The sequence below is a fragment of the Scaptodrosophila lebanonensis genome, unplaced genomic scaffold (genome assembly GCF_003285725.1).
Source record: "Scaptodrosophila lebanonensis strain 11010-0011.00,11010-0021.00 unplaced genomic scaffold, SlebRS2 tig00001415-arrow-pilon, whole genome shotgun sequence".
In the NCBI taxonomy this organism is placed as follows: domain Eukaryota; kingdom Metazoa; phylum Arthropoda; class Insecta; order Diptera; family Drosophilidae; genus Scaptodrosophila; species Scaptodrosophila lebanonensis.
This window is the reverse complement of record NW_022060742.1, coordinates 2,228,321-2,243,030: the sequence shown is the minus strand read 5'-3', so window position 1 is coordinate 2,243,030 and position 14,710 is coordinate 2,228,321. Positions and strand designations below refer to the sequence as shown.

Genomic DNA, 14,710 nt, shown 5'->3' with positions numbered 1-14,710 from the left:
TAGAACTAGTATAGCCTTTCACCCTTAGAAGCAGGCATTCATAGTAAAGTTGTCATAAAATCTATTATTATTATTATTATTATTATTATTTAATGAAGATAAATGATACAATAAAACGAGAAACTGTTTTCTTAGGGTTAATGATGTACCTAATACGGACACAGAACAGGATAGAGAGGAGGAAAGAGTATAGAGTGAGCACTAAGAGTTTCGGCGTTCATTGGTTTTGTTTCATTTTTTTAGTGTTTCACTTTTTGCTCTCTTCTTGTTCGATTGCTGTTGTTGTTGTTTTATTTGCGTGCTTTATTGATCTTGCAACATTTGCATGTTTGCTCTTTGAGTACGAACGTGTCTCTGTGTTGGTGTGTGTGTACAGTTACAGCTGGCAGCAGTGGCTACTTGTGTTGTTGTTGTAGTTGTCATTTGTTGTTGCTGTTTCTGCATTGGGAACCCTCCTCCCTCCACCCCACCATTTGTTGTATTTGGCTACATTGGTCAAGTGTTGGTTCAGGTACGCGCACATTTTTGTTTTGCTTTTATTTTCTGTGTTTCTGTGTTTATTTATCGTGTTTCTGCGTCTCTGCTGCTGTGACTGTGCACTGTGTCTATTGCATGATAATTGCACAAACGTGGTACACATGGTGCACAGTGGTGCACACTCAATCACAATGTGATGAGTAAATGCGTGTCGCTACTGATAAGACCAAATTATCAGGCATAAGACGCTGATTAATGCAAACAAACTCTGCTGAACCTCATGATTACGATTGACAAATTGACACAGACAGAATGTATTTCCACTGTTCCAATGAACTTGTAAAAAGTAATCAATGATTGCGAAGGACGACTGATTTGGGAAATTCAGATGCAATTGGATTACCCTCAATGTGAATACTCAAAAAAATGTAGACAAATTTAAAGCAGAAATGAAAATAAATATTCGAATTGTAACTAAGAGATAAGAAAAAGTTGTTAAATAAACGCTTATTTGTTACATAAAATCAAACATACTATTGTAATAAGAGCATAATAAATAATGGTTAAAAATAACTTTTAAAAAATCAGTTGAATATAAAAAGAAGATTGAAAATGGATACAATTTTAAAGCAGAAATGAAAATAAATATTCGAATTGTAACTAAGAGATAAGAAAAAGTTGTTAAATAAACGCTTATTTGTTACATAAAATCAAACATACTATTGTAATAAGAGCATAATAAATAATGGTTAAAAATAACTTTTAAAAAATCAGTTGAAAATAAAAAGAAGATTGAAAATGGATACAAATTTAAAGCAGAAATGAAAATAAATATTCGAATTGTAACTAAGAGATAAGTAAAAGTTGTTAAATAAACGCTTATTTGTTACATAAAATCAAACATACTGTTGTAATAAGAGCATTATAAATAATGGTTAAAAATAACTTTTAAAAAATCAGTTGAAAAGAAAAAGAAGATTGAAAATTGAGCTTTTTAGCTGTTAGGGCCTCTTCTTCTCTTATGCTTCTTTAAAATATTGGTAAATAAATTTAACGAAAGCATCTAAAAGTTGTTAAAACTAATAATGTATTTAATATTACATAAAAGCTTATATAAATTATTAGAAAACTAAATTAATTAATTAATTAATTAATTGGTCTGAAATTAATTAAAATTGCAACAAAATGCATTTCATAGTCCCTATGATTCATATTCAGGTTATTCTTGGGTAAATGAAGATCCTAATACAAATGTTTTCTTCTATTTATTTATATGTATTTGTATAAATAAATGAATATGAACGTACGACCTTCTTTCTTCACTTCTGTGCCTCAAATAATAAGCTTTAGAGTCTCGAATTACACATAAAGTTGAGCAAAATGAAATTTTTTGTTGATAATCGTTGTTAGTCAATGGATGCGGATGTTCTATTATGAAGACTAACAAATGTTTCCTGCAGCTTCTACTTAAAAGAGCAAAACAGGTTACTAGTTCTTGAATGTCTCGAGATGGCACACAAAACCATAAAATTATGTGGGATGTTAATCTGGCTAATAAAATGCGACTACAAATTCCTCATCGTTCCAAAGCCGAAAGTGATTCAGAAACATCGCCCTATTGAAACGCAATAGCACGAGTTCAGTATCTCGGCTATATGGGACAATAAACGAAGTGATAAATGTGTATTTAATTGCATATCATAATGTAAATATTGTATAGTACGCGATCAAATCGCATTCACGTAAGGCAGAAGTACTTAATGCCCAATGCCCAATAGGCGTGTGTGTGCGAGTGTGCGAGTGCGCGAGTTTGCCATCAAAATCCATCAGATAATCTGTCAGTTATGGAGGCGAGCGGACAAGCAGACCGACCGCCAGTCAGTCAATTTGCCAATAACAAGGCATAGCCATACAGCAAACATGGCTATAAAGCACACAAGCACACACAGAGGCTGGCTGACTGGCACAGTCAAGTGCAAAACGCTTAAAAAATAATTCTGTATAACGACAGACAGACAGACAAATAGAGTCGCTGACGAGAACTTGCACAAAATGAAGGCAATCAAAACGACAACACATCGCCGACAATTCGTCGAGTTGCAATTCGAAACCGAAACAGAAATGGCTAACGGCTAACCGATATGGCCAAAAAGGAGAGGGAAAAACGATACCAAGTTCAGCTGTTGAGGCTGTCAAAGTAGCTGAGTAGCTGAGCCAACAGATTGAGAGCCGACAATGTTCTTGGCCATGGTTTGTTTGGCTTTGCACACTGGGCTGGCCAGTTAGGCTGGCTCGGCCACCACCATCGCGTATGCGCAACGTTCCAACGGCCATTGCCTAGAACAACGCCACTAACTAGGCAGCTCTGTCATTGCAACTCTGTATGTGTGTGTGTGTGTGTGTGTGTGTGTGTTTGTGCGACTGACTGTGTGTGTGTTTCCTTGATTTACATGCCCACATCTGTTACTCTGCATGTCTATGCTTGCGTGCCGACTCGTATGCATCTGTATGTGTTGTTTGTTTTAAGTCTCGTTTGCCTTAAGCTTTTAATTTTTTGGCCAAAGACTTGTTTTCGCTTTTTGCAGTTCTTGGATGACCAGTTTTGTGGCAAAAACTCAACTGCACTTGCTGCCGATTTTTATCTTACAGTACGCTATGCATGCTGGTAGCTGTTTTTTTTTAAACACTGTACATATATATTTAATTTATTTTTTATTTTCGGCTTTTGGCCGTCAGGCATTTTTGTAAGTTTAACTTGTTTGCGACTTCTCTTGTTTCGAGGCTTTTTTTTAGCCAATTTGGCCGCTGATATTGACTTTTAGTTCGCTAATTGCATATTTTCTGATCAATTTTTCGCCTTAATTTTCGTATTGAGTGTAAATTGTGCATTTAGAATTTTAAACTAAAAATCTTTATCTTATCGTTGTTTTAAGATGGTTTGTTTATTTAAAAATAAAATGCGAGACTGGCGTAATTATTAAACTGTTGTATCAGACAAACAGCGTGTTCCTTAAAATTTAATAAAAAACTATAACTATTCCGATAGGACGAGAATGAGTGAATCGAAATCGAGAGAATAATTAAAAAACCTCGACATGCCAGCATTATGGGTTTGAATTATCAAATAATATTTTTGAGCAGCGATTAGATCTTTGCATAATTTTGATTCATTTCAGCATTCCAGTAAATATTTAAGTTTAAAGATTTTATTTATTTTATGAATTTGAATGAGTTGAATAATAATGATCAAATAAATATTAGGGATATTTTTCCAATGCTGCCCTTCATTCTGAAATTACATCAAAATCAGTGAATATCCGTTCAGCAGTTGTAATTGTTTTTGTTAATTTTTTGTTTTGTTTATGTTCATATTTTCATAAAGTCGATTCAGAAGAACGTTTTCAAATAAATGATTCCAATATTCGAAGTGTTGAACACACTCCTACCAGTATTTTTGATATATTTCTGAGTCCCAAGAATTTCGTCTACCATTCCATCTACAATTTTCTTTTAAGTGAAGTTCTCCTCCTGTATTTGAAATGTAACGGAACAAAATATAAAAGAAGTTATTGGCGATTCAATTTTAGTGCAATACTACGCCCACAAACTGTACTTCGTTTCGCTTCTGCTATGCGCGCTGATAACAAGGCAGTAGATAACACAATAGAGGAAGTTTTTTTTGATACAGCTTTGTTTTAAAGTTAGTTATTTTGGTAACTAACCGGTAACAGAGTTCAGCGCAGCTGAAACAAGCTTACCAGTATTTGATGCATAAATAATTCGACAGTGGAGAATATCTAATGTTCATTTGTCCGTTTGGCCAGGAGAGAAAAACTTGTTTAATGTTTTATAAAGATGCAGCAATGTCAATTATTAGTTTGCTTATAACAATCACATCTCGGCGCTCATCAAATAAATTCAAAAATATTGCAAACTAGGAAATTAAATTCTGTTCAAATTTATGAGAACGATTTTCTAATGCTTCTTTGACTGACTGCAAAAAAAACGAGAATTTGTTTTTGAAAAATCTTTTTTGTTTACCTATTTTGTATTTTAAAAACGTTTTAAATGAATGCATATTTGCTTAGCAAGTCTAGTATTTATAGTATAAGTTCTATCAGGTGCCTCATGGTATAATGAATTTATCAATACACATGGCTGTCACTGAAATGATTTGTACAACAAAGCAGCTGTCGATGGCCGAGAGATGGACAGACAAGAGTCAGGCAAGCACATCCTTAACGCTTTCTGATTTCATTATAAATGGCCTTTCTGAGCTTCTGTGTTCTCTGCTCACATTTTTAATCCAAATAATTAGTTGTTCAGGAATTATAAAGTTCTACTTACTATTGCTAATTTTAACTCCTTGTGATATTAACATGGATAGCGGCATTCCGCGGTGTGTCATATGTGGTTGTCTCCTTTCTCTGCCACTGCACTGGGCCGTCGCAGCTGCACCATGAAGCTGATGCTGTTGTTGCTGATGTTGTTGTTGTTGTTGCTGTTGTTGGGGCTGGTATTGTTGCTGTTGTTGCTGGTATGGCAGCTGTTGATGTTGTTGTTGGATGTGTTGCTGGTGCTGCCGATGCTGATACTGCTGATGCTGTTGGCGTCTGCCGCGCCTCCAGCTGGCCCAGCCCAGTATATGGTCTCTAGCAGTGCGTCCATATCTCAAGTAATTTTTATCTAAGCCCATAATTTAAGTCTGTGGAAAGGGGAGAACAAAATAAAAAGAAAAAACAAAACGGAATAAATAACAAAGAGACAAAAGTCAAGTGCGTATTAGTTTAGTTATGATTTGTATAACAACTATTTATGGCGGGCAATTAAAAGGTAATTCCTCTAATCTATGTAGCGCTCAAGCGTTTCCTGGGGTCATTGTCTAAGCATCAGTCGAGGGTCGGCTGCTTGAGCGATCATTCTCGCAAGTGCTTGGCCATTAGAATTTCCAGATAGACAAGGCCTATGTTGTGCGAGCAGTATGCAAGCATTCAGAGATATACTTGTAAACGCGACTGAAACAGATTAGAACAATTCAAAAAATAATGGCATTCAAATGTTTGCATTGAGCAAATGTTTAATGGACTATAGGATATGCTGCACTCTATAATTACTGCTACCTACAGAATGGAGTATAAGTTTAGAAACAACACAATTCGCTTGAGCAGCTATTTTATTTTATTGAATATGATTAAATGGCCTTTTCCTTTGCTCCGATTTAATGCCATTTATCACCATTTTAGCAATATTATGTGCAAGCAGCCAGATCACAACCCTTTCCCTTTCATATCCTTGGCGCAGGAGCCTTGCTTGCAGTATTTCCTCATTGCACAAAGCGCAAATGCTCGCAAATTAAAAGTGGCCTTAATTATTTTATGCTCATTAAACGCAGTCTACAATATTTTCTACACTCTTCTCTTCTTCTGCCCATGTGTCTGCCCATGTGACTGCCAAAATGTCGCAAATTAAAACATTGTCTGAGCCGACACGTTGCCGCAGCGCCTCTCAATGACTGCCAAGCGTACATACTCATGTGTATATGTACATACAAATATAGTGTGTCAGACCAGACGCGTCTGAACTTGGCCCAAAGCAGTTGACAATGTTGTGTACATACTCGTATGTGGAAGCTGCGCAATTAAAACAAAGACGCAAAAAATAAATGCCATTAATTGTGTTTAAATAATGCTCTTTTTTTCGTGTTTTACACAATGCTTGTGCCGGCTCAGAAATCGCTCAATTGTAACAGACGCCGAAAACAGACAGGCACAACTTTTTCTTCACTTAACCATACAACTGCTTATATTTACAGTGAAAATTCCTTAAGAGAAATGCTGATACTTCACTTCTTAGCATACAAATTTTTTCATACATTTTTTTGTTCGACTCTTATTTACATTAAAAATCATCAAATTTATTTCGCAGGTCAAAAAATCGCTTCGTTTTTTACGTAATTTCTAAATCTGTAGTTTCTGTCAACTTTCAATTCTTCTTTAATATACTTAGAGCTCTATTATTATACTATATAATATTAATAAACTCCAACAGTCCAACATAAGAAACAAAATACAATACTTTCGTATGTAAAAAAGTTGCATAAGTGGATAAGAAATTAAATAAAAGAAGTAAGTTGTAAATCAGAATGAATAAAAAACAGAAAGAATATGAAAAAAATTAGTTTGTTTTCATTTCAAGTAGAAGCCCATTTTGCTTGGCTGGAGACTTGAGAAATATACATTTTCCTAGCTGCACATTCTTCTGTAAACTTTATTTAAATGAAAAGTCCAATACTATATCCTTTATCTTAAGTACACAAGCTAACTAAAGAAATTCCAACTATTTTCTGAATCCAACAACGTCCCCTAAAACGGTTTCCACTGTGTTTGCAAAAAGTTATGTCAGCTGCATGCTTCAGGTATGGGTTAATTAAAAATTTTTACAATTATTTTGCCCTGAGTGCAGACCGTAGCCATTGACATTATAAATGCATGCTTAAGCACATACTAGTACTACTATAATGCAATCATACATAGAGTATGTGTGTATATGGAACATACTTGTAAATAACAAAAATTTTGAAAGCGCTTCGCAGCAAGTTCGTTGCCTAAGTCTTTTGTTTTCGAGCATGCCTCGGCAGCCGGCAAAAGGCCCAGAAAACGAACGCTTCTAAGCCCAGGAAAGCGTCACGTTGCTAGATTGGCGAGACACGTGCAACAGTCGTTGCAATAAAGTACGGCGGCCCTCCATTTGAAATTGGCGAGCAAGAAAAAAACTGTGCCAGCACGGAAAATGAAAATGCACTCGAGATGGAGCCGACACGTACTCGACACGTACCGAGTGACAAATGTTTTGCATGTGGGCCCGCCACTGACCATTAATCAAGCCCCACACTTGCGGGCTAATAAAAACATTTATTATTGTTTAAATTAATTAATTTTATGGCACGAATTGCTGTGGTTTTGCTTTTGCTTTTGTTTTTGCCTCCGCCTCAGTCTTCTTGGTACACACTCGTACTATAAATTTGCATTCAGAGGGGCATTTATGCACACGTTGCTCGCGGAAATTGTTGTGCGGCGCTTTAGGATTGCCTCTAAAGAGCCAAGTGGCCCCACAGGTGTTGGATACGTTCTGCAGAGGCACACACGTGGCAGCCGTTTAAACATTTCAGCTTCATTTCTAATCGACTTTGATTATGTTGTAATACATGAGCAATCATCATAAAGTGCTGATCGAACATGGAAATAGACGGGCGTAATGAGACAAATGCAAATGAAGACATCAACAAATATGCATAAAGGAGCCTAGTTCTAAGTAGTCAGTAATACGTTTTAATTACAAATTGAAAGCTTCATTAAATTCATTCAAAGTTATGTACAGTCGTTTAATCCTAGTAAAAATTATGACTAATGCTTTGAGGTCAGGTAAAAAAAGTTTCCAGATGCTTATATTTAATGTCGGCATCTTCCTTATATGAGATAAGTTGGTAGTTTAGGCGCGATCTGCAATCTGATCCAAATAGCAACAAGAAAAGAGTAATCTTTCAAAAATATCTGAAAGAAAGTGTGCAGATTCTATGAAATGAATCTGATTTGTAATCAACATTCCTCTCCTAATTCCACACCTATTTCGAACACTTTGTATGAGGAGTATTCCTTCAACTTTCTTAACTTCTCAAAAGTAATATTATTTTAAAGACATTTCTATTCATAATGCATATGCTTTTCAAAATATACGAACTAGAAAAAACTCATTTGACTTGTCGAAATAAAACAGAATAATCGAAAAATTAGCCATGGTAGACTAACTCATTCCGATAATATTCTCTGCCAACACATGTCCATTGCGCTACTCTAAACACTCAATTGAATTCGAAGACATTTTATTCGACTTTCCCAAGCCCTTCAGTGCAAGCTACAATTTTTCCTTCCATAGTGTTAAGGCTCTTAGAACATTGAAGCCGAAGTTCGTATTGTTTTCGTCTTTTTAAACGTTTAGAGTGTTTTACTAAATTTCCCAATAACATACATATATTTTCAGCCAAGACCGAAGTGACCTTTTGACAACACAGTTCTTGATACATTACATAGCTCTCTAACGATGCCTATTCGACCAATATCTATCCATTCAGCCCCAAGGCATTAGCAATCCGCGTGCTATTTAGAAGCGCTAACATTTCATAGACAGCAGCTAAGTATGCGAATTTGTTTGAAAATAAAACACGTTTTTACAATTTTCTGCTTATTTACACGTTGGTTGCGGCCTTTTTCACTTTGTTTCTTCGCTTCTCCGCCGCTCTCAGCCCATTCGATTCGTTTGCTTCTTTGGCATATTATGTAATAAAGCAGCGGTTGGCGCGCTTGCAATTTTTCTTGAGAGACACTCCAAAAGTTTTCTGGCCGCTGCAACGTCGTCGTCGTCGTCGTCGTCGTCGTCTTGGTCGTTTGGACACTCGACACTCGCTTTTTTATAATTATTTTTTTCTTAACTGAAAGTTATGCGAGGTGCTGGTCCGAGTCTCAAATCATTAAAAAATAGCGCAAGCATTTGCGTAAAGAAAGAAATGAATTATTTCAAATTGCCAAATACAAAATCTATTGACCTAAATACGATCGGAGCTCTATAACCAGTCCCCCCTTACACACATACTATATAAGTCTGTGGCACCAGACTTTAGCAGCAGCAGCAGAGTCGCCGCATGTTGCAACGAGCAACTGGACGCACTGTGGCTGAACAGGGAAAGGCTGTGATCAAAATTCAATTGAATTATTTGATTTCGAATGAGTTTTAAGCTTGCAACACCTCTTTACTAAAACTATGGTCGCCCTGCCAATTATTTTGCACGCAACAGTTTTCGAATTTCACAAGTATATGATGAATTCAGTGTTTCTTCAAGTATACCTAAAATCATATCGTCGTTTTGAACTACAACGATCATTTGCAGTACTCTTTTTCAAAGCTTTCTTACGAGTTCTTCTGAGATACTGAGGTACTTTTCTAATCTAAAGTCTTTGCCTTCACACCAAAGCAAAGGTGCTTATAGTTATAACTAAAACGTTCTCCAAATCGACCTAACTCACCAAGCAATTAGCTATCTCCAAAATAAAATAGCTAGCACAAAATTCATTTATGTAAACTGCTAAAATGTTGAGTTCCAAAGTAACACACACCTATATTTGGTTAAAGGCAATACTTGTAAAAAGGGATAATGCTAAAACTATGCAAAGACATAATAAATAAAGCAGAATTTCTTAAAATCTCATTAAATTCTGCAATGATTTTATTTTAAGCCCGTCACACGTACAGATACACATTTAATTTGTCGCTGACTAAGTTAAAGCCGAAAGTGTCTAAACATATAGTACGGGACTCGTATCTAATCATCGCTATCCTCGTCCTCCTCATGTAATGCCTCCAAGCCAGCCTGCACAGCCAGGCTGAGCCACGGTTCCGGATTGATGCAATGCAAGCCTGCAGTATCCTTGCCCACCAGTCCCATCTCAAAGCAGAAACCCTTGTCTTTAGCCTCGTTATGCGCCAGTTGGATGATTCGGCCAGCACTCTGTACCAAATTCTCCAACGGCATATCCACAAACTTGTACTTTTCCATCTCGGTCTTGGCCTGTTGCTCGCCTTTGCCGCTGGCACAGGCAAAGTAGCCGAAGGACTTGCCCGACGGCTCAATTTTGAAGAGCTGCGCCCCAAAGATTTCATCCCAGCCGCCCAATGTAATCGACACCCCGAACGGTCGTGCTGATCCGAATAGAGTATAGGCGTGCATATAGGCCGATATCCGCTCACACATGTGATTCACAGTGATGGGGCTGCCAAACTGCTGGCGATGGTTAGCAGCCTCCTGGCGGGCTATGTCGGCCAGAGCATAGCCATCGGCCGTTAAGCCGGCAACTGCCATGCCAATGTTCGTGTCGACGGTGAAGATACGTCTGCCGGAGTCGTTCTCAAACAACGGACTATTTACGAGTTTCTCCACAGCGAGCACAACGCCATCCCCTCCCCGTAAACCAATTGAGGTGCCACTTCTCTCCACAGCTTTGGCGGCATATTCGACTTGAAAGACACGCCCCTCTGGCGAGAATTGCGATGCCGATAAATCGTAGCCGTTGCTCATGGTTTTGTGTGCCCTTGGACTTTGAAAAAAATATAACTGTAAACGAATTTCTGTCGAGTGCAAAGCTAAATGATTAGCTGACAACTTTTGAGGAGCTTCATAGATGAGAACAGTTCGCTTGGAGCCGTATACTGAAGTGGAGAAGTGGAAAGAGCGAATCCTATTTGTCCACCTATAAACAGATCCTCCTCCGGTTTTTATGAAGTTTTTCTGTCAAGCTTTCATTTTTAAAATCGGGGCTGGTTCTAAATGAAGACTAACTATTTAGGTATTTTAATTTTAGCTTGTTTTCTTCTATATTTTATTGCCATATTTTTTTTATCTCCACTTCTTTTTTGATAGGTCTAATGGCGTATCTGACTACTCTCTGCTGTGAATCGGGGCATAGCTGGCCGTTTGGCAAATAAAATTCCCCCATTCATATTTATATGATTTTTCATTTCCTTAGTTTAACTTAGTTTAAGTTCTCTATTGTATTGATTTTTTTTAATGGACATTGTTCACATAAATAAATAAATGAATAAATAAATGACTGCATTGCTTGTCGATGAAATAAATAAGGTGGCCAATGGTAGGGTTTTGTTTCGGTCATGCGATTGCATTTCTGTTCCACTGTGCAATGTGAGCGCAGCCTGTCTGGATTTCTTTCACTGCAACTCGAAAAAAGGCAAAAACGAAAAAGAGTCGCAGGCACAGCTGATGTGCCACAACTGGGACTGGCCAGCCACATTGGATTGGTAACACATTCGATTGCAGCAGCCACGCGCAATCGAGCAAGTGGATAATGGGGCAGCGGAACAGTGGGACAGCGGGACAGCGGAACAGCGGGGCAGTGGGCCAGTCAGGCAGTGGCTGAGTAGCTGAATCAGGCAATCGAGTCGGTGGAATCAGAAGCAGGTTGGTAGGTTGGTGCACGATCACTTTTGCTTTGCTTTTGAGGCTCGTTGGCATTTGCCAAAAGAAATCCCCATTGTTGCATCTGTTTTGTAAAGCTGCAACAGCAACACCACAGCAACCACAACAACAACAATTGCAGTCTGTGTGCATTTCAAAGCATCGCATGAGTCAAATATTAGTGCTGCTTTTATTTGTTGTTGTTTTGCCGCACAGTAGCGAGCACTTTATGTTCAGATTGTTGTTACTTTTTTTGTTTGCCAGCCTCCACATTTGTTTGTTTTGGTTTTTTTATGTTTTGTGCATTTTACAGGCTTGTTGCTTTGTTGTTGTTGTCTCTGCGCTCTCCTCTTTATAAATAATTTCACACACCGCCTTACAGTAGTGCGAAGGTCACGCGCCACTTTTCTCTTTTTTCTCAGTTCACTTTTTTTTCATCAGACCGCCAGCTGTTCCCTCCAATATCCAGTTTCGGCGTGGCAAGTTTTGAGCTTTATGGGCAGGTATGTAGTATGTGCCTTTCCGATTATAAATTTCGCTTTAAATTGCTCGCAACAGTTTCTGTAGTTTCGCATATTTTGGCGCTTTTAACTTATTATTTTATGCAGATAAAATTTCAATTTTTTGCTCCTTTGCTGATTACAGGCTGCCGTTAAATGGCTTCATAAGTCCAGCTCGATTTTCAATGCCGAAGATGGAGCATTTCGTAATTGAGACTTGGTACGCGTTGATTCGAAAATTGTATGCAATTATTGCAATTGATTGCAATGGCAGTATCGGAAGAGTCCAATAAAAAGTTCGTTCATCTCTCATCTCCCAGAAGGGACATTGCTGGCATTGACACGCCCTTCTGCGGAAGTGGCAGTGCCTGTGCATTGAACTTTGCGGCACATTCAAGTCTAATTGCAGGTCTCCTACTCCACCACCTGCCCTCAAGAGTCGAGCCTTTAAAGCATAAGCGTTACAGTTAAAGAGCCACTTGGGGCAATTTCTTTTTTTGTTTTTTTGTTTTAACGCTCATTGGCCAGCACGCAAGCCCCGCCACCACTTTCGTATCATCTGAGCTATGTAAAGCGTTTTGTTCAACTCAATTATGGCAACGCGTAGCGCGTCTCAGCCGAAGCGCAACAAATGATTCTAAAAATAGCGCGCCAGCAACGCAAACGCAAACGAAAGCAAAATCAAAAGCAAAGGCAACAACGTTTAATGTTAAACAATTTAAATGGCATTAAGTAATTCAACATTCAACTTGAAACAGCTGTTGGCATCGAAATCGAAAGTTGCGCAATCGCCAATGCTGCACTTACTCGTATGCAATGCAAATCAAAAGACTTGGGCAACGAACTTGACGACTAGGAATTCGTTTATAGAACCTTAAGATCAATATTGTAAGCAATTCAGAGTGTCTGCTGAATGGATAAAACGGGCCAGTAATTGAATTAAGATTGTTTTCAACGAATTAAAAAAACACAAGTGCGGAAATGTGCGCAATTAAAAGACAGATGCAATTAAATGCAATTATATATATCGACTCGTCTTGTTGTCCTGATCAATAATATATATAATTTGTGGGGTCTGCCATGCCTCCTTCTGTGTGTTACATACAAGTACGTTCGCTTAAAAGTTGCATAGCCTTTCACCCTTTGGGTACAGGCTATAAAAATGATGATCACTAATTGCTTTTATTTAAATTGCATTTATATTATATAACGTTTATTGTTATTACTTATTATAAGAATTTGTTTGCAATCAACCATACCTAGTACCAAGTTATATGCAATTTTCCCATTGGTGTCACTTGGCCACATGTTTCACGCCACTCTGACCCACACACAATAACCGCTAATTGTCCAAAACTAAATGCGTCTAAGTTTTGGGCAAGTCATGCTGCAGCATGAAGTGGTTCCACAATTCTCAGTAATTTACTGGTAAGTATAGCCAAGTAGCAACGGTAGCTGGTTTGGCGATTTGCCACGCTTTTTGGACTGACCGCCTACCCCTCAAGCCCAGCATTTGTGTCTGTGCCACATGCGCGTATCTTCTTCGGCGGCGTCTCTGCCGTGGCCAATCGTTGAAGCGTGGCTGTTGCCTCGAAGCTGAAGCTGAAGCCGAAGCCGAAGTCGCCGAGTTGTTGAATTATTGGCAAACATTTTCCAATAGTGGTGGCAGTGGAAACAGCAGCAGCTCTTCGAGTGTAGTCAGTTTTGTAATTTATACTTATATTAGACGTTTTTGCCATTCGGCTTACTTTACGAGCCATTTTACACGACGAGCCGCAGACGAGGCTGCCACTGGGGCTTTGTAACACATTTTGTTAAATGCTCTAATTACGCTGCAGAATGCTCAGCTCAGCTCGGCTCAGCTCGGCTCTGTTTTTCTGCGGCTCTTTGGGTTTTTTGGTCAAATGGCCTGAGGTTATGGTGCGGTCGCTTTAACGCTTTCAATAAAAATTTATGCGTTTCGAACTGGCCACAAAATTTGCGACATAAATCCTTTTTGCGATTTGAGTTTATTTATATAATAACTTTAGGCAGTTTCCAACTGACAGCTGACGCGACAAGGTCGTTCAGCTAAAGCTAAAGTTGAAACTGAGTTGAAACTGAAACTGAAACTGAACTGAGGCTTCAATGAAGCATTAAGTCCTGACCTAAGTCACGACAATCAACTCGATGTCGACGAGTGCCGCACATAAAAACCAATTTGTTTTCTAATGAAAGGCTGTCACACCGGCCGATTGATAGTCTTTTACATATCCACCTATACACAGTGCTAGCTCGATAGATCGGACACTAGATAAGTCGCATAATATAATTCTTCAAAAATAATAATTGAGCTCAGTTGAAGACCTATTGACGGAACCATTAGGCTTTCGAAATCAAAAATGTTGCCTTTCGAAGATAAGTGGCATATCGATGATATACCTCGTATACTTGACATATGTGGCAGTGGCAGTTTTCAACGCTTTAATATAGACATGTCCGCCTGTCCGTCCATAAGTTACCATCGAACCGATCTATCTAATATACCTGAAGCTGCATTCAAATCGAGTGTTTGCTTACAAGTAGCTACTATTGGGAGAGTTAAAAGCCATTTTCTTTTGTTATTAAAAGAAACTTCTGAATGAGAACTTTTTCATCGGAATGATGCATTTATTTGTAATTTATTTCTAACACTCACTGTTCAAGCTACCGAGGTTTTGCTGTACCTATCCAG

The 14,710-nt window shown here is 38.2% G+C and overlaps 2 protein-coding genes across 2 annotated transcripts in view; both read right to left on the bottom strand.

The window, feature by feature from the left end:
- LOC115632082 (lysosome membrane protein 2) overlaps positions 1-14,710 on the bottom strand; it is a 32,508-nt gene that overhangs the window by 13,326 nt on the left and 4,472 nt on the right. The window contains exon 2 of the mRNA XM_030529042.1: positions 4,825-5,182. Coding sequence (XP_030384902.1) covers positions 4,825-5,173 — 349 coding nt within the window. The 5' untranslated portion in view covers positions 5,174-5,182. The remainder of the gene's footprint in view (positions 1-4,824; positions 5,183-14,710) is intronic.
- On the bottom strand, positions 9,726-10,650 carry LOC115632083 (proteasome subunit alpha type-3-like). The gene has a single exon (XM_030529044.1). The coding sequence runs from the start codon at positions 10,601-10,603 to the stop codon at positions 9,851-9,853; it is 753 nt and encodes a 250-aa protein (XP_030384904.1). The 5' UTR covers positions 10,604-10,650; the 3' UTR covers positions 9,726-9,850.